Here is a 26,719-nt window from a genome sequence, read left to right on the forward strand (position 1 = left end):
TCATTTTGTAGGCTGTATAAAATAAACTTCTGTGGAAAAGAAAGACAAAGAACTAGACTAACTTTGCTTCCCCTGTCTTACATTAAAAGAACTAAAAATCCCGGAATACCCCTTTAATTCTAGAGGCATAAATAAAACAGATTAGCCTGTGCACGCAGCTGCATGTGTTTTTATTTTTACACCAACAGCTTGCCCCATGATCCATTTTCGTGAATGGCATTCTTTTTTAAGTCTATTTATACTGATTATAATTCAAAACATAACTTAATAATATAATTTACCATGAACACATTGTTCGTAATGGCTGTAAACCAAAACAGCAACATAACACAATTTTTGATAATATTATTCAATCTAACTTAATTCCAGGACATAAATTAGTATAATTAAGAGATCTGGATCAGTAAATGCATGGAGATGAGGTACAGCACTCAGAATGCTCGAATCACTGACTGTCATAATATTATATTAGCAAGGTAAGGTTTTAATTTGTGGATGTAGGTCCAGCTCCCTTCATCAAGCACCGTACGCACAGACTGGTGTGGGCAGCGCCAAGCAGGTCCAAAAAAGAAGAAGGATGTCCAGCGCAGAATAGGTCCAACGTATAGCTTTATTAGTTAAAACCCAGGAAACATGGATACAGCAAACACGAGTGACGCATTTCGGCTCAAGGAATGAGCCTTAGTCATACAAAGTGTGCACATCAGTGCCAGTCTTTTATAGAGCAGGCCACATCAGGTACCTCCCCGGGGGGGAGGGTCCAGGTGTGGTCCATCCGCCTCGTTTGCACAGGTAAACACAACGGCAATAAAGCCATGTTCAAACTTAACAAACTGAGGTGACAAGAATAAAAAAGCATGTATATGTATAGGAAAATATATAAAATATTGAATATTGATGTAACAATCAGACGAATACTTATAATGAAATAAAGCATGACATGTATTAAATGTAAGAAATTGAAACAAAAGTATAAAAAATGGACAAAAATTTACTCAATGACATATAATGCCCAATATATACAACAAGACATGTCATGTTAAAAGACTGAGTTAGGTTTCTCATTACCTCCAAAGCATGCCAAGGAAGATAAAATACACCCAATATACAAACTATGAATTCACACAGGGGATATACAACTAAGTATAATCCTCATAAGCATGCATGGAGGAAAATAAAGAAAAACTAAATTTTGCAAAGAACGGGACTGCGATACACAGCCTCAAAATCCAGTACACCTCCCGGTCTAAAAGTTTCTGTCTAGCATCCCCCCCTCTCACAGGGGGTCTAACCCGTTCTAATCCCTGTAACATGAGGGAGGAGGTGTTACTTTGATGCACTTCAGCACAATGTCGCGCGAGGGGGGGATGCTAGACAGAAACTTTTAGACCGGGAGGTGTACTGGATTTTGAGGCTTGACAGCCGGGTCCCAAGGGACTCAATAAAAGAATGGACACCATCTTTATACCTCTCAGATGATGTCCATCCATCAGATGTCCCCTCCTGTTAAATTATACATGTTATCAGCATTTATTTTGCTCCAGTTGTCATCCTGCCTCTGCCCTCTTCTTCTTTTATATCCGATGCTCTTAAATATGAGCATTATATAATTTATATTTTATTATTTTTCATGTGTATCGCAGTCCTGTTCTTTGCATAACTTTGTTTTTCTTTATTTTCCTCCATGCATGCTTATGAGGATTACACTTAGTTGTATATCCCCTGTGTGAATTCATGTTTGTATATTGGGGATATTTTATCTTCCTTGGCATGCTTTGGAAGTAATGAGAAACCTAACTCAGTCTTTTAACATGACATGTCCTGTTGTATATATTGGGCATTATATGTCATTGAGTAAATTTTTGTCCATTTTTTATACTTTTGTTTCAATTTCTTACATTTAATACATGTCATGCTTTATTTCATTGTAAGTATTCTTCTGATTGTTACATCAATATTCAATATTTTATATGTTTTCCTATACATATACATGCTTTTTTATTCTTGTCACCTCAGTTTGTTAAGTTTGAACATGGCTTTATTGCCGTTGTGTTCACCTGTGCAAACGAGGCGGATGGACCACACCTGGACCCTCCCCCCCGGGGAGGTACCTGATATGGCCTGCTCTATAAAAGACTGGCACTGATGTGCACACTTTGTATGACTAAGGCTCATTCCTTGAGCCGAAACGCGTCACTCGTGTTTGCTGTATCCATGTTTCCTGGGTTTTAACTAATAAAGCTATATTATTCTGCACTGGACATCCTTCTTCTATAAGGTTTTAATTTGAAGTCACAGAAAAACACTTTAACATTCCTAAGAAGATTAAAAGAACCATTATGAAAAATGCAGGCACTATAAAATAGTGTTACTTGAATACCATGGGGGTATTATTTAGGCATCATCTGGCGATATTATTTGAGTGATAAATGACAGTTCTGTGTATTGTATTATAAGTATATTGTATAGCATCGCAGTTCAAGTATACATTTTTCTGTGATGTATATACACCGATCTCATTAAAAGAGTAGAGATATTATCGGTAGCATGTGCACAGTCAGTTTCTTGATGTATTGGAAGCAAAAACAAATGTGCAAGTGTAAGGATCTCAGCAACTTTGACAAGAACCACATTGTGATATCTGGACAACTGGGTTAAAGCATCTACAAAACAGCAGGTCTTATGGTGTGTTTCTCATATTCAGTAGTTAAAGGGGTACTCTGGTGGAAAACAAATTTTTTTTTCCAAATCAACTAATGCTAGAAAGTTTGTAAATTACTTACTATTGAAAAAAATCTTAATCCTAACAGTACTTATCAGCTGCTGTATGCTCCAGAGGAAGTTGTATAGTTCTTTTCTGTCTGACTACAGTGCTCTCTGCTAACACCTCTGTCCGGAGCAAGAGAGGTTTGCTAAGGTGATTTGCTTCTACTTTGGACAGTTCCTGACAGAGACAAAGGTGTCAGCAGAGACCACTGTGGTCAGACAGAAAAGAATAACTTAACTTTATAGACTGCCTAGTCGTATAATAATGAATAAGTAAAATAATTAAATGATCTACTAGTTGAGGAAATAGTTAAAATGACATTAAAAGGGGAAGTTATCATTATCTTCCTGATGTGAACTGGAAAACCAAATTATCTAGTTCTCTCAGGAGTACAGATATTTAAAATTCACTATTGAGATTATCTTTACAACAAGTAATTGAGGAGCCAACTCGGAAGGAGGCAATCTAAGACTTAGTATTCATCAATAAGGATTTGGTATCAATATTACTGTAGGTGGTGTAGGTAGGTAGGTCCCACCACACAAAAAACATAAATTTTAGATAAAAAAAAAAAAAAAAGCCTTTAATTAAATTAAATTAGTGGTAAATGAGTCACTATCAGACTGGAACAGTTTGCAGTCCTAGAGAAATGAGACTACTTTAAAAGATGAATTATTAAAGGCAAAAAATAATTGCATTAGGCTTGTTTGTCCAAGCAAAAAAAAAAAAGAGACTATTGTGGTACTCAAACTAAAAGCTAGCATTTAGTAATTAAAACAAATAAGATGTTTTTCAGATAAATAAATGAAAAAAGGAAATTAAAACAAGAAATAATTTAATTAAAAACAAAGGAAGTATGGTATGTATTTAAAGGTGAAGGACTAGCCGACTGAATCATTTGATGTATGTGTCTTTACAGAAGAAGAGGTTCTATGTCAGCTGTCCAAAGTAAAGACAAATCACTGCTAACAGGAATAGTCCAGGAAGACTGGATATTAGCAAATGTTGTGCTCAATCACAAAAAAGGTTGTAGAGAGGAATCAGGCAACTATTGGCCATTAAGTCTGACATTCCAATTCCAATAGTGGAAAAAATATTAGAAACCATAAGAATAGGATTGTTGAAAATCTAAAATCAGGCTGGGTTCACATAACATTTTTCCTAATACGGGACCGCATACGGCTGGGGGAGTTAAAACCGGGAGTTCCCGTATCCCTGCCGTATGCCACCCGTATGTAAAGTATTTCAATGAGCTGACCGGAGTGAATCGGTCGGCTCATTTTTGCCCGTATGCGGTTTTCTCATTGAAATACATTACATAAGGGCAGCAGGGATAGGGGAGCGCCCGGTTTTAGCTTTCCCAGCCGTATGCGGTCCCATATTGGGAAAAATGTGATATGAACCCAGCCTCACATGGATTGTAAGATGAGAAACAATATAATAGATGGCAGAGGTGCAGTAGACATCGCTCATCTAGATTTTAGTAAGGCTAGTTTTACTGTAGTGTGAATTATAGTGTAAGGCTGTGGCCTTATGCCTGTGGCCACTAGAGAACGGGAACATCTCTTATTCTGAGATGCACTCAGTGTGACATGTTGTGTACATCACAAAGATAGAAATGCTCTTGGCCTATAGTGGTTGTAAACAGAAGCTGCTTGTGGCCTAGGAGTAGTAGATGATGGTGGTGACTAAGGGGAGCTAAGAATGTGAGTATTTTTACTACTACAAGAGGTAAACTACATTTAGGGGGGGAAATTACCTTCATGGGATCCTACTACCTAAAGTGGGGTTAGCCACTTTACTTGGGCTACTGCCTATGTGGGTAAATTACCTTCTGGGGGTACTACCTATAGAGAGAACCTACAGGGGAGGGGGTTTAACTGCATACAAGGGGTCCTACCTACAGGGGTAAAACTACCTACAAGGGTGGAAAACTACATACTGGGGGTACTATCTATAGGGGGCAAACTACATACAGGGGGCAAACTACCTTCAGGGGTACTACCTAAAGGTGGCAAACTGCTTTCATTGAGGTCTTACCTACAGGTTGGAAATTACCCACAAGGAACACGAGAATACTGGTGTTGCCAGCTTATTAAAGGAAACAACATATTGGGGGCACCTACATACAAGGGGGGCACCTACATACAATTACCTACTGAATCAAGCTATATACCTAATGTGGCAACTAACCTACTACTTCCCAGATGACCTACCCTTCCCCACCAACCCACTTTACTCTGCATGACACTAAATGGCGAAATTGTTACTGTTTGTGACCTTATAGGTGGGGAAAAGGTACAGGGATAGAAAACTGCTCAGCCTATGATGTCTGTCTGGAAGGTTTTGCAGAGATGAGTGGAGGCTGGAAGAAACTGTCATGACGGTCTGGGCCTGATGGATACACTGTAGGGAAAGTGACTGACTCTGGTCACAGAAGTCTTCACATATCAGTCACTGGATATAACAGCACTGTAAACTACACAGCTAACAGAGATATATTGATATTTTCTTTATCCTTTGTAGAGGATTACTGGGTAGGGTTGCCTCCAGGAAAATAACATTTTGGAGGGGTGCCCCAAGGTGTTTATCTATACACCAAAAAAATTTTTGCGATGGTATATATGAAACATACAGAAAAAACAAAAAAACTGATATGTTTCAGACAGTTCCCAGACTAACTACTTTATATTTATGCTTTATTTTATTATTACTGTTTTTCTTATTCTTAACATTTCATAATTTTAACTATTTCAATGGTGCTTCATACTCTGATGGTACCAGACTGCTACTGCTTGAATTGTATCTGGCTGGATACTAAAAATAGGGGGGCCCTATGCATTTTTTAAAAGATTTATATAAAGAAAAAAGTGTTGATTTCCCCCTATGTTCAATAAACAGCCAGATACAAATCAAGCAGTAGCAGTCTTGTACCATTATGGTGAGAAGCGCCATTTATTTTGTCCATCCCCATCCTAACACTATGAGCCTGCTACCACTCCAGTCTTGGACTGTCATTTTTGACCCTGCTCTTCCCAGTATCCCTGGTGCTGGTGGGAACTGGGGTAATAATGAGGGGTTAGTGATGCCTCTTTTACAGGCTTACGCTAAGATCTGGCTTAGTTACAGATGCTATCTATCAGAATTGGTGGAAAAAACACCAGAAAAAATGCCAATGTAATTTTTGCATTTTTCTTGGTGTTTTTTCCTTCCATACAAATGTAAAAAACGCCAATAATCCCTGAAAAAAACAATAGTCTCAATGTGCTGAGATTTTTTGCCCCTGGGCCAGAAAAAGGCCAAGGAAAAGTGAAAAAACACCAAGTGGGTTTGGCGTATAATATTTTCCTATTGATGCCCAGCAAAAATCTGGCCATAACATTTTTGTGCAAAAAAAAATTGTTGTATGGCAAACGTGAATTTTTTTTGTGTTTTTGCCCCAACCCCCCTCCCCCCCAGCATTTAAAGCAGCAGCATGAATCAATGAGCCACCATGCCATTGATTTAATCCAGAAACCTAGGTTTTCCTAATATATCAAATAAAAAAATATATAGAGAACCCAGAACCCCAGCACTGCAAGGCAATACTGATCCTCCATGCTGCCGCCATACCCTTCTTGTAACAGCATCCTATATTTTGCAAATATATATAAAATAAAAAATAAAAAAATAAAACATTGTCAAAAATGACGATCCTGCTTTAAGTCCTGGGGGTATCGTGAAAACTGGGAGCAACTGTTATGACACAGAGAAGGAGACTGCTAAAAGTGAAGTCTTGTTCTTAAGTTTATCAACCTATTAGTGTTGTTACAGTCTCATATTTGCTGCTAGTGAAACATCAACTTGACAAACAACAGGAGGACCTTTAAGACTATGAATTACTTATACTGCCATGAATTGTCAGTTATTTATTATTACAAACATGATGATAGTTAACATGATAAACAGAAGAGATGAAAGCAGGTAATAAAGTAAGGATTAGTTACCAAGGTAATAGGGTCATCATGTATTTTCTTATTTGTATTTTGGAACCCTTATGTTGCAGAGCAGAAATACTAATATTTATCTCCCCTGTCCCTTTTGTAGTTTAAAGGAGTACTCCTATGCTCGTTTTTTGAGGGCAAACTAAGCCTAAAACAAAGTTATATAACATTATAAATTACTTACCTTATCCTGATGGCTCTTTTCCTGGTCTTCTCCCGCATTTCTTCTCCGACCGGAAGCTGGCTCCTTTTTCTTCAATCCATGACGCTCGACGGCTGCTTCTTAGGCACCGCCGCCATCTTCGCCCGGTGACTCATCGCTCCCATGAGTCACTGCGGGCTCTTCCGGCCTCCCAGTCCCGAGTCGGCCACTCCCCATCTCAGTAATCTATGCATATATTCGCAGAGCTGAGCTGCGTGCGCACGCAGCGGCGGACGAAATCTCGTTGGAGCTCGGCGGCCATGCGAGTAGGACGTATTCTGTGAGGCGGGGATAGGGAAATAAGTGGGAGAGGAGGGGGCATGCAATATTATAATTTAGGGAGGGGGCCGAGCAGGGGAGCTACAGGGGGAGGGCAGGAGCTGGGCGGAAATCAGGAGCGGGCATGCTGGGAGAAGTAGTTTTTTACAGAGCGTGGAAAGAAGAGAACCTGGAAGTAACGGAAACTTGGGGCAGCAATAACACAATAACGGCTGGGCCATTTTAGATGAAAGAGGGGTCGTTTAAAAGGTACATTCATGGGCTACATTGTGGCATGTTTTGGTTGGTGCATCGGAGTACTCCTTTAAAAATGTGAAAAAATATAAACAATAGGTTTCAAATTTTACATTTGTCAGATCTATTTCTTTTACACTGCTGTGTGTTGTTTACTTTACATTACCTAGTAAAAACTTCTTTTACCTCTCCATAGTCTACAGACATGGACAGATCACAGAGGAAAAATAGAGCGGGTCAGTATTACAGGAGCTTCCTCTATGCTGACAGCTGTATCTAAAGGGCTGATGCATTGTGCAAGATAAATGTTATGTGTAGCATTCCATTTGCAATAGAGCAGATTTCAATTATAACAATTCATATGTCATTGTTACAGAGCTGAGCTCAGCCGTTCTCCCCAGAAGAGCTGTAATAACATTCAGCAGTGGTTATTTAGTGGCTATGCCATCAGTTGTAGCATTTGTACTTCTATGTACAGTGGTATAAAGAAAAGTAATTATTGGTTTGATGTAAAACATTTTTCTCCCCAGGGAGGAAAATAAATATCTGCCTTTGCTTGCAAGTTGCACGGTAAATAAGCCCTTTTTTTTAATCTATTTTTAGTTTCCCAGGAAACAAAAAAAAATCTGGATGTTTACACAGTCTGTATAATTGAAATGATAAAAAAATAAATAAGGATATTGCTTGAGATATATTTTTTACTTACTATACTCAGCACTGGGCTGTAAGACGCACAGATATACAGTATCTCATATCAGTGAGTACACCCCTCCCATTTCTATAAATATTTTATTATATCTTTTCACGTGACAACACTCAAGAAATGACACTCTGCTACAATGTATTGAGTGCACAGCCTGTATAACAGTGTTTAAAAGGGTACTCCGGTGGCCAATGTGTTTTTTCAATTTCTACTTATCCATGCAGGTGAGTTTTTTTCTTATCTCTGGTCTCGTGCTTGCTCTTTGTTTGTCTTTTTTTCCCTTTCTTTGCACAAGTGTGTCCATGTAGTGAAGCATCTATTTCCGTTTTGCCTTTGCTTCAGAAACTATAGCTCCCAGCATGCCTTGTAGCCTGTCTCCTCTTTAAGTGCCCTGCCCAACTTGTTTTGCGTTGCCGCCCAGCCCTGTTTGTCGGCGTATTTTTTTTCCGTTTAGCACACCCTTTGCCTGTCCTGCTCATTAGTATAGTCCTCCCACCTTCACTGTCAGCTTCTCACCCCACAGTCCCCACATCAGGGAATGAATGAATTTCCTGCCGCAGCGCGCTGTCCCCACAATGTGACATGCGGGCGATGCTCTGCTTCCTGACCCTCCCCCAAGCGAAGTTCCCACAAGGGTTAACTGGAAATGAATGAATTGCCAGCCACAGTGCTGTCCCCACATCAGGGAACTAGTCATATGTGACCCGCGGGCGCTGCTCTGCTTCCTCCCCCCCCCCCCCCAAGTGAAGTCCCCACAAGGGTTTACTGGGAATGAATGAATTGCCAGCCGCAGCGCTGTCCCACATCAGGGAACTAGTCATATGTGACCCCTGGGCGCTGCTCTGCTTCCTGAAAGCGAAGACCCCGCTGGCTCCTTACATGGCAATGCACTCAGCCCTGTTGCGGCCGGTGATTCGCTGAAGGCTCTGTTACAGCATGAGGATCGCAGCAGAGGACCGCAAAGCCGTTACCTGTAGCAACGGGGGAATGTAGGAAGGTAAGCCAAAGTTTATTTTGTTTATTTTTGCAGCCCCGGGCACAGGAATATGTCACATTCATTATTACAGATGTCCCTTAACTGTGACAGAGAACAAAAGCTGATCAGAAGCCCTGCGCCCACGCTGACAGTTCATTCATTCCCAGACGTGGGGAGAATGTACAGGGCTGCTGCAGCTCACAGTTAACCCTTGCGAGACATAGTTTTTTTTGGGGGGGGGAGGCGGTGTGTTATCAGGAAGCGCCCACGGGTAACATATGACTAGTTCCCTGATGTGGGGACAGCGCTGCGGCTGGCAATTCATTCATTCCCTCATGTGGGGACTGCCGTGGGGGGAATCATGATAGCGCTGCGGCTGACATGTTACTAATTCCCCCGCCATGGGGATCATGCGCCCGCGGGGAAATCATGATAGCTGATTCCCCCCTGCAGGCGAATGGTCCCCATGGCAGGGAAGGGGTTACATGTCAGCAGCATGAGCTGATACAGGGTATTCAAGCCGGGTGCAGGGCAGGCTGACAGAGGGAGGAGACATCCATCCTACCTCAACAAAACAATGAATATTCATTACAGGGGTGTGGAAAAGTGGCGAAACCATTGCAGAAGAAAAGAAAAAAAACGCAATGCCTGCAGCACAGACGTCTTGTCCACAACAGTGAACAAACATGGCCGCAGGTGTGGACAACAGTCAAAAGCAACCAGAAAAACGACTGAACTTCCTTCACAGAAAAGAGGTCAGTAAAAAACATTTATGCTGTGGACAGATGTATAACATGTGAATTACAAAAGTGCTAAACTCACTACAAGCACGCTAGATAACCATAAAACTGTGGTACTGGAGTACCTCTTTAATGTTGTGCCCCCTCAAAATAACAACACACAGCCATTAATGTCTAAACCTTGGCAACAAAGGTGAGGACATCCGTAAGTGGAAATGTCCAAATTGTCAATTTCCTCTACTCGTTGTCAAGTAACTCATTAATGTTACAAGGTCTCAGGTAAGGATTGGGAGCAGGTGTCTTAAATATGGTGTTATCGCTCTCACTCTCTCTAATACTGGTCACTGGAATTTTAACATGACACCTCATGGCAAAGAACTCTCTGAGGGTCTAAGAAATTGAAATTGTTTTACATGAAGATGGCTGAGGCTATAAGAAGATTGCATAGACCCTGAAACTGAGCTGCAGCACGGTGGGCAAGAGCTGTTTAACAGGACAGGTTCCACTCAGAACAAACCTTGCTGTGGTCAACCAAAGAAGTTCAGTGTACATGCTCAGCGTCATAACTAGAGGTTGTCTTTGGGAAATAGAAATATAAATACTGCCAACATTGTTGTGAATGCTGAAGGGGTGGCAGGTCAGGCTGTCAGTGCTCAGATCATATGTCGCACACTGCATCAAATCGGTATAAATGGCTGTCGTCGCAGAAGGAAGCCTCTTATAAAGATGAACCACAAGAAAGCCATCAGACTAAGGATATGAATTACTGGAACTCATGTGGTTCAGATGGTATCAAGTGTGTGGTAGCAACCAGGTGAGGAGTACAAAGACAAGTGTGTCTTGCCTACAGTTAAGCATGGTGGTGTGAGTGTCATGGTTTGGTGCTCCATGAGTGCTGCTGACACTGGGGAGCTACAGCTCATTGAGGGAACCATAAATGCCAACATGTACAGTGACATACTGAAGCGGACATGTACTGTGACATAATGCAGCAGCGCATGATCCCCTCCGTTTGGAGACTGGGCAGCAGGACAGTTTTCCAAAACGATAACCCTAAACACAATTCCAAGACAACCACTGTCTTTCTAAAGAAGCTATGGGTAAAGGTGATGGACTGGCCAAGCATGTCTCCAGACCTAAACCCCATTAAATAACTGTGGGGCATCTTCAAATGGTGGAGGAGTGGAAGAGGACTCCAGTGGCAACCTGTGAACTCCATGCCCAAGAGGCTTAAGGCAGTACTGGAAAATAATGGTGGCCACACAACATAACACTTTGGGCCTAATTTTGACATTTCCACTTAGGGATATATTCACTTTTGTTGCCAAGGTTTACATAATAATGGCTGTGTGATGAGTTATTTTGAGGGGACAACAGCATTAAACACTGTTATACAGACTTCACTACTTTACATTGTAGCAGAGTGTCATTTTTTCAGTGTTGTCACATGAAAAGATATAATAAAACAGTTTAAAAATGTTTAGGGGTTTACTCACTTATGTGAGATACTGTAGATTTACGGTGTCCATTTTTGGACATCGACAGTCGTCAGCCTTAACTCCATCCTCCGTCAGGTGAAACGGCATCCTGCCTCCTCCCTCGGGCGAATCTCCGTCAGGCGTCAGCTGCAACTCCCTGCTTTGTCATCCTAAAGTCTCAAATCCGAAACTCCGTCATTCCTCAGACGAAAAACTTTCCCTCTGTGTAGCAGAGCCAAGTCAGTGTCGGCTCTCTGCTTTACGGGTTCTGCTGTACACGCTATTCAATATCGGCTCTGCTATACCGACTCTGTAGCACATGTAGTGTCAGTAGAAGACGCGTGCAAGTTTCACAGTTTCGACTCTCCTATAGATGCTGTGCAGTGTCGGCTCTGTGGCAGGAAGTTGCGTCTGAGGGAGAATTGTCTGAGGCATGACAGAGTTTTGGACGAGGGAGTTTCAGATGAGGGAGGATGGAGTTGTCGCTGAAGGATTACGGAGATTGGTGTGAGGGAGGAGGCGGGACGCCATTTCCCCTGACGAATGATGGCGTTGCGGCTGACGACTGACGGCAATTGGTCTGAGAGAGGAGGCGGAATGCCATTTCACCTGACTGAGAACGGAGTTGCGGCTGACGACGATTGGTTTGAGGGAAGAGGCGGAACGCCGTTTCACCTGACGGAGGATGGAGTTACGGCTGACGACTGATGATGTCCTAAAATGGACACCATGTAGATAGATCCAGTTGGTCATCCAGCTTTCTCAGACTCCTGGATGGTTGATCAGCTTCTCTGCAATTCAGGAGTAACCATTTGAACTAACTTAGGAAGCTCTATCTACACTTTTCTTCTTCAATATCAGAATATGAAGAACTATGTGCCATCACGAATGATTTCTGTATGCAAATAAAATGTATGTGCTGAGCTCACAAGCTGTTCTCAAACCTTAGTGCAGACCAGACAGCCAAGCAAGAAACACAACAATATAATGAGTTCTAGTGATAAAATTACTTTATCTTGTAATTTTAACTGTTCATACGCACTAAACAGCACACGATCACTCTTTATATCCACAGAGAGCAGGCATTTCAACACAGGTATCAATCTTCCTCCAAATCCTGACCAATACATGAGATTAAAAAGCTCTATATTAAAGGGGTATACTACAATTTTTTTTACAAGGGTTGTAAACTTAGTGTAGTTCATAATATAGTGTCTGTATCTGTGTGTGATGGCTGGTCGTGCAATTTCTATGTGATCTTTGCCCCGATGTTTATTTTTAGCAGCATACAAAATCTCAGGTTTTCCCAGGTTGTGGTGCAGCCTGAGACATTGCATCACTAGTTAGGTGTTGAATGGGAGCCTGTCTGTGCTTTAAAAGGGTACTCCAGTGGAAAATATTTTTTTTAAGTCAACTGGTGCCAGAAAGTTAAACAGATTTGTAAATTACTTCTATTTAAAAATCTTAATCATTCCAGTACTTATCAGCTGCTGTATGTTCCAGAGGAAGTTCTTTTCTTTTTGAATTTCTTTTCTGTCTGATCACAGTGCTCTCTGCTGACACCTCTGTCCATGTCAGGAACTGTCCAGAGCAGGAGAGGTTTGCTATGGGTAAATAGACAGCGGTGTCAGCAGAGAGCATTATGGTCAGACATAAAAGAAATTAAAAAAGAAAATAACTTCCTCTGGACTCAGCAGCTGATAAGTACTGGAAAGATTAAGATTTTTAAATAGAAGTTATTTACAAATCTTTTTAACTTCATGGCACCAGTTGATTTAAAAAAAAAAATAGTTTTTCACTGGAGTATCCCTTTATCCACTTAGGGACCACAGGCGTCCAGGTACGCCCTGATGCCCTGGTACTTAAGGACCAAGGGCGTAACCTGTACGCCTGTGGGAATTTCGGTCCCCGCCGCGTGCCGGGTGGGGACCGGACCGGGATGACTGCTGATATCTATCAGCAGGCATCCCGTGCCAATGCCCAGGGGGATCCTGAGACCCCCCATGTTGGCGATCTCCGGCGATTTGCGGTGATTCCGGGTCATACGGATCTCCGGTGACCCGGAAAGTAAGGGGGATTGGGGTTGTCAAAGACACCTAAGATCCCCCTGAAGGGATAGGAGTGAGGTGGCAGGGGGGCCACCCCTCCTTTCACTGCTATTGGTCGGTCAGAGGCGACCGACCAATAGCAGATTGGGGGTGGGGGGTTAAAATTCGGTTCCCCCGTTCTGCCCACCCACAGTAGTCTGGGAAGAACGGGGGAATGACGGTGAACGGCGCTGGAGGTCCACTTACCATTGGCAACGGAGGACGAGGATGCAGCTCCCTGGTGCGACTCCCTGGTACGGAAGTCGGTGAGTAGTTGCCTAGCAACATCTGGAGGGCTACAGTTTTGAGACCACTGTACAGTGGTCTCTGAACTGTAGCCCTCCAGATCTTGTAAAACTACAACTCCCAGCATGCCCATGCAGCATTTTGTTGTCTGCGCATGCTGGGATTTGTAGTTTTGCAACATCTGGAGGGCCACAGTTTGGAGATCAAAACTACAACTCCCAGCATGCCCAAACAGCTGTCTTGGCATGCTGGAAGTTGTAGTTGTGTACCTCAAGCTGTTACATAACTACATCTCCCAGCATGCTCTTCATCGATCAGTACATGCTGGGAGTTATAGTTTTGCAACAGCTGGAGGCACACTGGTTGGAAAATACTGAGTTAGGTGACAGAACCTTACTGAAGGTTTTCCAATAAGTGTGCCTCCAGCCGTTTCAAAAGTACAACTCCCAGCCTGCACGGTCTGTCAGTGCATGCTGGGAGTTGTAGTTTTGCATCAGCTGGAGGTTTGTCCCCCCATGTGAATGAACAGGGTACATTCACACGGGCAGGTTTACAGTGAGTTTCCTGCTTCAAGTTTCAGCTGCGGCAAATTTTCCACCACTTCCAAACTCCTAGCGGGAAACTCACCGTAAACCCCCGCCAGAGCAAATGTACACAAAAAACACTACACTACACTACATGCCTGGACAGTCAGTGGCTGTCCGGAAATGCTGGGAGTTGTTGTTTTGCAGTAGCTGGAGGCTCTGTTTTGGAAACACTGCCGTACGAATCGTTTTCATTTTTATTGGGGGGGGGGGGGGGGGGACAGTGTAAGGTGGTGTACATGTAGTATTTTACCCTTTATTATGTGTAAACATAATAAAGGGTAAAATACTACATGTACACCACCTTACACTGTCCCGTCCCCCCCCCCCCCAATAAAAATGAAAACGTTTTGTACGGCAGTGTTTCCAAAACAGAGCCTCCAGCTGCTGCAAAACAACAACTCCCAGCATTTCCGGACAGCCACTGACTGTCCAGGCATGCTGGGAGTTTAGCAACAGCTGGAGGCACCCTGTTTGGGAATCACTGGCGTAGAATACCCCAATGTCCACCCCTATGCAATCCCTAATTTAGTCCTCAAATGTGCATGGTGCTCTCTCACTTTGGAGTCCTGTCGTTTTCAAGGAAACAGTTTAGGGCCACATATGGGGTATTTCCGTACTCGGGAGAAATTGCACTACAAATTATGGGGGGCTTTTTCTCCTTTTACCCCTTATGAAAAGTTGGGGTCTATCCCAGCCTGTTAGTGTAAAAAAAATTACACTAACATGCTGGTGTTGCCCCATACTTTTTATTTTCACAAGAAGTAAAAGGAAAAAAAGACCCCCAAAATTTGTAACGCAATTTTTCCCGAGTACGGAAATACCCCATATGTGGGTGTAAAATACTCTGCAGACACACAAGGCTTAGGAGTGAGAGTGCACTATGTACATTTGAGGCCTAAATTTGTGATTTGCACAGCGGTGGCAGATTTTACAGCGGTTCTGACACAAAAGCAAAAAAATACCAACGTATGACCCCATTTTGGAAACTACACCCCTCACGGAACGTAACAAGGGGTATAGCGCACCTTAACACCCCACAAGTGTTTGACGAATTTGCATTAAAATTGGATGGGAAAATGAAAAAACAGATATTTTTTTCACTAAAATGCTGGTGTTACCCTAAATCTTTCATTTTCACAAGGGAAAATAGGAAAAAAGTCCCCCAAAATTTGGAACCCCATTTCTAAGAACATACCGCATATGTTGATGTAAAGTGTTCTGCGGATGCACTACAATGCTCAGAAGAGAAGGAGCGCCATTGGGCTTCTGGAGAGAAAATTTGTCCAGAATAGAAGGCCACGTGTGCTTACAAAGCCCCCACAATGCCAGAACAATGGACCCCCCCCACGTGACCCAATTTTGGAAAATACACCCCTCACGGAATGTAATAAGGGGTGCAGTGAGCATTTATGCCCCACAGGTGTCTGACAGATTTTTGGAACAGTGGTCCGTTAAAATGAAAAAATGTATTTTTCATTTGCACAGCCCACTGTTCCAAAGATCTGTCAAACACCAGTGGGGTTTAAATGCACACTGCACCCCTTATTAAATTCCATGAGGGGTGTAGTTTCCAAAATGGGGTCACATGTGGGGGGGTCCACTATTCTGGCACTATTTGTAAACGCACATGGCCCCTGACTTCCATTCCAAACAAATTCTCTCTCCAAAAGCTCAATGGTGCTCTTCCTCTTCTGAGCATTGCAGTGCGCCAGCAGAGCACTTGACGTCCACACATGGGGCATTTCCATACTCAGAAGAAGTGGGGTTTCAAATTTTGGGGGGCATTTTCTCCTATTACCCCTTACACATCAGACTTTAGTAAAAAGTCGTCAAACACCTGGGGGTGTTAAGGCTCACTGTACCCCTTGCTACGTTCCTTGAGGGGTTTTGTTTCCAAAATAGCAAGCCATGTGAGTTTTTTTGCTGTTCTGGCACCATAGGGGCTTCCTAAATGCGACATGCCCCCCAAAGACCATTTCAGCAAAATTTGCTTTCCAAAAGCCAAATGTGACTCCTTCTCTTGTGAGCATTGTAGTTCGCCCACAGAGCATTTTAAGTTCTAACATGTGGTATTTCCATACTCAGAAGAGATGGGGTTACAAATTTTGGGGGGCATTTTCTCCCATTACCCTTTGTAAAAATGATAATTTTTTTTTTATTATTTACACATCCGTCTTTAACGAAAAGTCGTCAAACACCTGTGGGGTGTTAAGGCTCACTGGACCCCTTGTTACCTGCCTTGAGGGGTGTTGTTTCCAAAACAGTATGCCATGGGTTTTATTTTGCTCTGGCACAATAGGGGCTTCCTAAATGCGACATGCCCCCCAAAAAACATTTCAGCAATACTTTACATACACATATGAGGTATTTACTTACTCAAGAGAAATTGGGTTACAAATTTGGAGGGGCTCTTTCTCCTATTATCCCTTGTAAAAATTCCAAAACTGGGTCTACAAGAACAAGCGAGTGTAAAAAATTAATATTTTGAATTTTCTCCTTCACTTTGCTGCTATTCCTGTGAAACACCTAAAGGGTTAACAAACTTTCTGAATGTCATTTTGAATACTTTGAGGGTTTCTATAATGGGGTAATTTATGGGGTATTTCTAATATGAAGGCCCTTCAAATCCACTTCAAAACTGAACTGGTCCCTGGAAAATTTCGATTTAGAAAATTTTGTGAAAAATTTGAAAATTGCTGCTGAACTTTGAAGCCCTCTGATGTCTTCCAAAAGTAAAAACATGTCAACTTTATGATGCAAACATAAAGTAGACATTGTATATGTGAATCAATATATAACTTATTTGGAATGTCTATTTTACTTACAAGCAGAGAGCTTCAAAGTAAAAAAAAATGCAAAATTTTTAATTTTTTCATAAAATTTTAGAATTGTTCACCAAGAAAGGATGCAAGTTGTAAAAGGGACAGCATCAAATGTCGCTTGGCAGCCTGGGCTTCACAAGTAGAGACAGGGACACTTTAGGTAAAGTCCAAGTCCAGGCTGTGCCTGGGTTTATTTTAAGTGTCAACACAACAATACAACCTCAACACCAGGCCAAACATACAAAATTAAAACCTGCTCGGCTGAGCTCTGACTAAACAAGGTACGACCCTAACTATACCAGAGACACACTAGGTGCTCCCGAACGTGAAACAAAACAGTAGAACACGGCCACTTACATCATGGTCCTTAGCATTCCAGCAGCCCCACACAGGCCTGCAGACCCAGGTTTATGGAGCCTGCAATCAGCCTCACTTGGTATGTGGGAGTGACCTTGGTTTTTCCAGGAGTGACCAAGTGCCGGGTGGTGACCTTCCACCCGGCACTTGGTCACTCCAGGAAAAAGCGACCCGGATTAAGCGGGTTGGATTCGCTTTACTACAACTAGAATGTGCCAGTAACATAGTATCACTGACACACATAACTTCGGTTTTCCTTCACCGAAACCCAGGTATTTCGGTGACACGTATCTGTCCACAAGCTGCCTAAAGCAGCATAGGAGAGCATCCTAGGAGAAATATACATTCCCTCAATAACTCCGCCTGTCACTGTCTCACAAAGTATTGACAGAAATGTACCACTAACATAAAGTAAAATATGTCACGAAAAAACACTCTCGGAATCAGAAGTAAAAGTAAAAGAATTCCAGAGTTATTAATGCTTAAAATTACAGTGGTCAGATGTGCAAAAAACGCTCTGGTCCTTAAGGTGAAAATGGGCTTGGTCCTTAAGGGGTTAATGGGTGAAGTGACCGTTGGGTGGGGTGGCTGATGTGTGGGAGGGAGAAAAGTCAACAAAGGATCATGGAACTGGGAGGGAGGGAACTCCGACAGGAAATCATCACAACACAGCCATTTAGCCCCAAGACAAGCATGGATCCTTTCTAAGCATGTCCTTTACTGTCTGACAGGTAAGTACTAAAGTCATCTTATGGTGGATAACCCCTTTCAAATCATAAATGTAATTTGACAAGTATTAACCTGACAATCATTTTTTGCAAATTATATTTTAAAGGAAAACCATGGCAATACTATAGTTATGATGTCTAATGTCACTGCTGTTTCGTAAACAATACAATATCAGGCAAAATGTGACTAAATAGAACAAAATTCAAGAATAAACAGGTTGACAACTGCAAATGTGCCTTCCCTATGTATTCTACTGCTTTCAATGAATTTCCTTTTGTAGATTATAAAAGGCTATACCGTTTCATGCAGTGGGCTGGAGTTTGTAAACTACGCACACCCATAACACATAGGAGTCAGATAAGCACTTGCTCAGTTGACAGCTCTTTTCCCTAACTCTAGCACAGTGTTTTCTGACCAGGGTGCCTGTTGCTGTTGCAAAACTACAACTTCCAGCTGTAGTTTTGGAACAAACACTGTCATCAGGGAGACTTGGGACACCCTTTCTGACTTTTTCCTAATGCGCTCCCTAAAGGAAATCTGTCAGCTGCAATTCATGTTCTAAACTGCTGACACTGTTAGATAGCTGTTAGGACAAGGAAACACATGGTATCTTTCATATATCTAGAGAAAATATAACCATATAAATTATATGAAACCAGTCCTCAAAGGTGCATAGAGAGTAAGAGAGAATTTAGATCAAGTGATTAAAAAGCAATGTGATAAAATAAATGGTTATTTATTATGCATTAATAAGATTAACCTACTGCCATCTTAGCAGGGCCCTTGTGTCAGATGACGAGGTTAAAAAATGTATAAGAATAAAGTAGTAGCATAAAAAGTTATATATATATATATATATATATATATATATATATATATATATATATATATAAGAACACACAGATAAACCAACTGAATAACGCAATAAAATTAAATGACACAATAACATTAACTGTAGTCTATGGCGTCAGACTGGCTGTTGTTAGCAGCAACTAGTGTATTACAAATCCATAGGTTTATCCATAGTATGTAGAAAGAGTCATTGGTGATATACTGTAGTAGAATTGATAAATAATGTTCTGTTTAAGGAATAAGATCGTTGGTGGTAAGTAGGAGCAATAATTCTCCTAAAAGCAAGTATTTGATAGAGGTTGGTGCACGGCACCACTCACCGACCAGGACGGATAGTTCTGAGGATCACAAAGCAGGCTGGCACGGCACAAGAAGTTAGCTGAATCATGCCCACCTGGTTAGATGGAAGTCTCCTTGTCTCCTTGCAGTCTCAGGCTGGCACGGACTGCGTCCGACCTGGCAGGGGATGGTATCCGTGACTGGGAAGCTGGAGATGGAGATAGCGGTGAGTGCGTGGTGGTAAGGAGGTGGATGTTGGCATCCTCAGGTGAATGAAGTGCTAATAGCGTGCGTGCTCTGGTGGTACCCAAATAGAGAACATCCTGCTGTTGCAAATGCTGGGAAAGGGTTAGCAGTGTGTGTACTGAGTGTATACTTGTTGGGTTTCAGTTGTATATTAGCTAAACTGTTTTACAGTACAGTTGTAAAATAGCTAATATACAACTGTACCCCAACAAGTATGCACTCAGTTACGCAGGGGCCCTGCTTATTTATGCATAAAAAAATAACCATTTATTTTATCACATTGCCTTTTTAATCACTGGATCTAAATTCTCTTTTATTCTCTGTGCACCTTTGAGGACTGGTTTCATATAATTTGCATAGTATATATAATTTATATATTTTCTCTGCATATATTTTGGCCTATTTTGGGTGTAGGCAACACCAGTAACCTTGGGTACATACTCAGCCTCAAGTGAGCTACGCTACTCCTTGTTCTTGTATTTATCATTCATATATCTATCTGTGCTTCCATACATAGAAAATGCTTTTATCCTCTGGTGCAAAGAGTCTTTCTCCCTAAGTCTGCTGTGTTGTGCTGGGTCTCTTCATCCAATTACTGAAGGCTGCTTTGCAACCCCCTCCTCTCTGTTGTCATGCTGCAGTCTGATAGGACAGGAGTGAGCACAGAGGAGTGCTAGTCTCACCCTCCCTTACTGGACTTTGTCCACGTCTCTGCCAGGATTATGTTCTGGGTGGTAGGTAGGGTAACTAGGAGTCTACATAGCCATGGTTTTTATTAAAAGGAAATACCATTTCCTTTATGAAGCATATTACAAATGCTAATCTTTTGGCAACATGTACAACATATAAAACCTTTTTGAATCGGACAGTGCCCATTTGCTGAGGGCTGGAACATCTCTTTGCTCCCCCTCTCATCCATGTCCCAGTGCTGGATGCTGTGCAGTGTTTATGAATCTCACACTATTGTACAATTTATATACACAGCAGAAGAAAACGATTTGGAGATTGAGCCTTGACTTTCAATCAAGCAGGGATAAGGATGGGAGAAGGAGCGAGGAGGCATTCCAGCCTTTAGCACTTTGGGGGCTTGGGAATGCACCATTGACTCTTTACACCTAAAATTAAAGGCAGTTTTCTACATTATAGAACCACAGACAGATATATAAAAGGTATCATGTATCTACTTGTCCTGACAGCTTTCTAACAGTGTCAGCAGTTTGGAATATGAATTGCAGCTGACAGATTCCCTTTAACTGTGACATGTAGGAAAAAGAACAAAAAAAGCAACAAAGAAGGCAGCGCTCACATAACACCGCTGGAGGTTTTGTGGGGTTGGTTGTAGGTTTGGGATAAAGAGATAAGGCTCTTATCTTTGACCAGTTATTGGCCGACATTTATCATTGTCTTTAGACAGTTTTTTGTGTCTACAAAAGGCGCAAAAAAAGGCGCAAGCAGGGTTTTTATGCGCCTTTTGATTTACACATTTCTGCTGATTTTGAGTTGCATTCCACTGATTTGGCAATACACATGATATGGACGGGTTTTATGAACTGCGCCTTTTTGTGAAAAGGCGCAAAAAAAGGCGCAAAGCCACTGAAATGTCTCTAAAACTACACCAGCCCAGACTTAGCTTAGCTTTTTGGTGTATGTAAAGAGAAAAATTTCAGAAAATGTGACCTGCACAACTTTTATCAAATGCTCTGTGACCATGTAATAAATGTGGTGCTCCTACACATTACAGCACACAAAAAAAGGTGTAGAAAATGCTTCACTTACACTTCAATGATAAATGCCTGCCATTGTGCGCATATTACCCACATTGGAGTAATGGTGGGGAGCTTGAGTTTGCTGTGCTGTTAAAGTTGGCCGGGAATGTCCAGACCTAGTGCCCATCTCAGATACATGCAGAAGAAAAAAAAAAGCCATTTGGTCTGACACTGCCATAAATGGTTCACTGTATTTAATGGGTAAGACTACACTGGTAAAATATAAAAGTCCAATAATGTGTCCCCCTTCTTCAGATTGGAAGTATATTAATATGTTATAGGCCTTTTATTATTTTATGTATGTAGTGTTATCCAATGAATACAGTCAACTCAAATGTTATCCTATAAAGCATTTTTGGTGGCACCAGACCCAGTGCCTTTTTCCTATCCCTGCGCATGCATGCTGCTGCACCAACAATATTTAGCCACTTCGATGGCATTTATAGGTATGCCTGTTAAAACATTTATGTGGCGCTCACCATTCTGCTCACAATTTAGGATTATCTAGCTTCTAACACCTTGTTCAGTCATCCTGCAGTTATAAGTAGATATGAGTGAATTGATTCTGTCCGATTTTTTACATAAAAACTAAAACTCTGATTTGATAGTAATTTGAAATTTTTGTGATTAACTTGAAATTTGTTTTGTCCATACTTGTGTACACTGAGTGGCCCTAAGGTAAGTGGCGACCCTGTATACATTGCAAATTCCATTCACTTCATTCTTCCCAGCCACTCAGTGTATTGAATACATGCAGGGACTCGAAGAGCAATTGGATCATTTCTATATGCTAATCCTAGTCCTGAATCCAAGAAGAATCGGACCCAAATTACATTTTCAGGGTTATTATTTACAGACGGTGATTTTTACAATAAACAAGGCAAACAGGGCAGAGAAGACAGTTGTTCAGTTTCTGTTAGAAATAATGTGTATGATTAATTTTATTTATTTATTATGTTCTATTAAATTAATTAACTGGACATTGGGGGCTTTTAGGGCCAAAGAACACGTTTAGTGAATAATAAGGGTTCAATTGGGTCAAACAGGAATTATTGATTGAATAAAAGTCATGACATAAAACAGTGCATCATGGCAGAAGCCGATAAAGAACGAAGAAATATCAAAGGTGGAAGCACACAACGAAACATCAGACTTGAGGTAGAAGCCAAGTGTCAAGGTATAAAGGTATGTATGACTGCAATGTAAACGATACCTGGTGCATGGTGCTAACAGTGCCAAAATCAATTCGTAACATAGTAACATGGTTCATAAGGTTGAAAAAAGACCAGAGTCCATCAAGTTCAACCTATAACCCTAATGAGTCCCTACTGAGTTGATCCAGGGGAAGGCAAAAAACCCTTATACTAGAGGTAAAAATTCCTTCCTGACTCCAAATATGGCAGTCAGAATAAATCTCTGGATCAACATGCTGTCCCTAAATATCTAGTATACATAACCACCAATCATATTATTCTCCAAAAATGCATCCAGACCCCTTTTGAACTCTTTTACAGAGTTTACCATGACCACCTCCTCCGGGAGAGAATTCCACAGTCTTACTGCTCTTAAAGTAAAGAACCCCGTCTGTGCTGGTGTAGAAACCTTCTTTCCTCTAAATGTAGAGGATGCCCCCTTGTTATAGATACAGTCCTGGGTATAAATAGTTAATGGAAGAGATCTCTGTTAGGTCCCCTGATCTATTTATACATAGTTATTTGGTCTCCGCTAAGCCTTCTTTTTTTGAAACTAAATAACCCTAATTCTGATAATCTTTCTGGGTACTGTAGTCCTTGCATTTCCCCGTATTGCCCTGGTTGCCCATCTTTGAACCCTCTCCAGCTCCACTATATCTTTCTTGTACACTGGTGCCCAGTACTATACACAGTATTCTATGTGTGGTCTGACTAGTGATTTGTACAGTGGTAGAATTATTTCCTTGTTTTGGGCATCTATGCCCCTATTGATGCACCCCATGATTTTATTTGCCCAACACTGGTCACTACAGCTAAATTTACTGATAACTAAGACTCCCAAGTCCTTTCCCACGTCAGTTGTCCCAAGTGTTCTCCCATTTAATATATAACCCTGTCCCAGATTTTTCCTCCCCATGTGCATTACCTTACATTTATCAGTGTTAAACCTCATCTGCCACTTCTCAGCCCAAACCTCCAACCTATCCAGATCCATTTGTAAAAGTGCACTGTCCTTTATTGTGTCCTTTACAGAGTTTAATATCATCAGCAAAGATTGCTACTTTACTATTCAACCCCTCTACAAGGTCATTAATAAATATATTAAATAGAACAGGACCCAAGACTGACCCCTGTGGTACCCCACTAGTAACAGTCACCCAATCAGAATAAGTACCATTAATAACCTCTGTTTCCTATCACTGAGCCAGTTACTTACCCACTTACACACATTCTCTTCCAGCCCAATCCTTCTCATTTTATCCACCAATCTTTTACGTGGAACCGTATCAAATGCTTTGGAAAAATCCAGATATACGACATCCATCGATTGCCCCTGGTCCAGTCTGGAGCTCACCTCCTCATAAAAGGTGATCAGGTTAGTTTGACAGGAGCGATCCCTCATAAAGCCATGCTGATATGGAGTCATACATTTATTTTTATCAAGATACTCCAAAATAGCATCCCTTAGAAAACCCTCAAACAATTTACATACAACAGAGGTTAAACTAACAGGCCTATAATTTCTGGGGTCACCTTTTGACCCCTTTTTAAATATTGGCACCACATTTGCCATGCGCCAGTCCTGGGGAACAGTCCCTGTTACTATAGAGTCCCTGAATATTAAAAATAGTGGTCTGTCTATTACAATTCTTAATTCCTTTAGAACTCGGGGGTGAATGCCATCTAGACCTGGTGATTTTTCTATTTAGATTTTTTGTAGGCGGCACTGTACTTCTTCCTGGGTTAGACAGGTGACCTGTACTGGGGAGTTTACCTTATCACACTGTATTTCACCTGGCATTTCATTTTCCACGGTGAATACAGTGGAGAAGAACTTGTTTAGTATATTAGCTTTTTCCTGATTTGTTACGTGGAAATGGTTATACCATCACTATAATGAGAAAGAGGTGGTCAGCATACTCTTTTCCTTCCTCTTATCCAATAAACTAGGAGCTGTTCTTACTTAACAGTTAGCCATAAAACACTATTATATCCTCTTGTATCTATGACAATAAGATCCGAAAATGTATCACATTTTTCTACAGATATAAAGTAAGGATGCATGTTACCATAGTGACGGAACAGATTTTTTAAATTAGCATCTTAAAGAATTTCATGTAGCTTGAAGGTTAAGAGGTTTTGTACAAAAAAATCTATAGATAGGAGGAACAAATCTTTGGGACATCAAAACACATGTTCCAATTTTAATGCATAAAAAAACGCTTAGTAAAATGATATGTTTTTGGTAAGTTTACAGATCAGTTGAGGACTTTCTGAATCCATCACATACCTGTCCAGTGAAATACAGCAGAGATGGAGGATGGAAGCTGTTGTCAGAAGAACATCGAGTGATGTACGTACCAGACAAAACATTTCCCCATAAATCCATTTATCTTGCACTAACTCTATGGCTCCAAATGGCATCACCAATACTGATACTAGTAAGTCCGCGAATGCAAGTGACACAATAAAATAATTGGTTTTGATTTTCCTGTAAATAAAATACAAGAACAATCACTAAATTGCAATGGTGTTGTCATAGTTCATGATAAGGTAAAATGCATTTTTAAAGTTATCAAACAGGTCGTGACATATGAAATGAAAATTAATTTTAAAGTGCCCCCTCAATGAATTTTTTTTTTTTGCCATGTCATAGAGAGGTGAAAGGTTTTGATAGGGCAGGGTCTTGCTGAGACCCATATTATCAACAGAATGATTGGGGGGGAATGTGAACTTAGGTGTTTTAATCTTATGCTCTGTGCAGCCCCATTGACTTATAATAAATCTAGTGAATCTGGACAGAGATCGATGTGAACAAGGAAGTAAAGTGCTTTTGTACATGCTTTCCTCCATTCATTCTACTAATCGCTGACCTGATCAAAACTTGTCTCTTATCTCTGTGATATGTCAAAACTTTTTTTTTTATGACAGGGACACTTTAAAACATTACCGATGATATCCCCCAAAAAAATAAAAAATATATTATATGTTATGCAGTACGTAATCCTGATCATGTACATATAATCATTATGTGTCTAGCACCTATATTTCTCTCACAAATGTATTCTATCTTTTGGTTACTTGGTTTGCCATTCTGTGTTCTGGAAGGGGCATGTCTGTTTCTTGTCCTCATTTATCATTCTTTCACTTCCTTCTTAAAGGGGTACTCCCTCTCTAAAAATCTTATCCCCTATCCAAAGGATAGGGGATAAGATGTCTGATCCTTGGGGGGGGGGGCTGGCCGCTGGGACTCCCATGCAATCCTCAGGCCGGCACCCCAGCATCCTAAACATTTATGTTTAGAATGCCGTCTTCAGGTGGCCATGGTTGTGACTAGAGATGAGCAAATTTTTGAAAAATTAGAATTGGCCGATTCAACAAATTTTCCAAAAACATTCAGTTTGGTTTGAATTTATTTGCGGTGAATCGCTATTAAAAACGGCTATTTTTGGCCTACAGAGAGCCTCAATATGGGTGTAGAACACTTTGCCTTGCTGTAACACGCATAGGGAGTGTTAGTGAAATAAAACTGTTACTCAGTATGACATGCAGATTAGAGGCGTCGCTATTAGAATCACTGTCGATGAGTAGCACAATGACAGAACCTGGAGGTGGAATCAGTTTGAGGAGACCATATAGTGGCTGAATGACACAGCATGGAGGTGGCAACAGCCCTGACGAGACCATAGGGCCTCACAATTGAAAAGATTAAAGAACATTTTTACATTTGAATTGAAGATTTTAAATACTTGAACCTAAAAAGCTTTATTTAATGTGCCCGCTGCATGAGGAGACCACATGGCAGCAAAGAGACACAGCCTGGAGATGGCAGCAGCATGAGGAGACCATAATCTGGCAGAACGACAGCATGGAGTTTGCGGCAGCAAGAGGAGACCATATAGTGGCTGAATCACACAGCCTGGAGTTGGCGGCAGCAAGAGGAGACCATAAAGTGGCTGAATGACCCAGCCTGGAGGTGGAAACAGCCTGAAGAGACCATAGGGCCTCACAATTGAAAAGATTAAAAATATTTTTTAGCATTTAAATTGAAGATTTCAAATAGATGAACCTAAAAAAGTTTTATTTAATGTGCCAGCAGTATGAGGAGACCACATGGCAGCACAGTGACAAAGCCTAGAGGTGGCAGTAGCATGAGGAGACCATAATCTGGAAGAATGACACAGTCTGGATTT

At 41.3% G+C, this 26,719-nt stretch overlaps 1 protein-coding gene across 4 annotated transcripts in view; it reads right to left on the reverse strand.

Moving 5' to 3' along the window:
- Nucleotides 1-26,719, reverse strand: part of HTR4 (5-hydroxytryptamine receptor 4) — a 511,510-nt gene that overhangs the window by 196,217 nt on the left and 288,574 nt on the right. For all 4 annotated transcript variants that reach the window (XM_056574737.1, XM_056574738.1, XM_056574740.1 and 1 more), the window contains one exon: nt 24,817-25,017. In XM_056574737.1, the coding sequence (XP_056430712.1) occupies nt 24,817-25,017 (201 nt within the window). The remainder of the gene's footprint in view (nt 1-24,816; nt 25,018-26,719) is intronic.

Source organism: Hyla sarda, chromosome 4, assembly GCF_029499605.1.
Source record: "Hyla sarda isolate aHylSar1 chromosome 4, aHylSar1.hap1, whole genome shotgun sequence".
NCBI classification, from domain to species: domain Eukaryota; kingdom Metazoa; phylum Chordata; class Amphibia; order Anura; family Hylidae; genus Hyla; species Hyla sarda.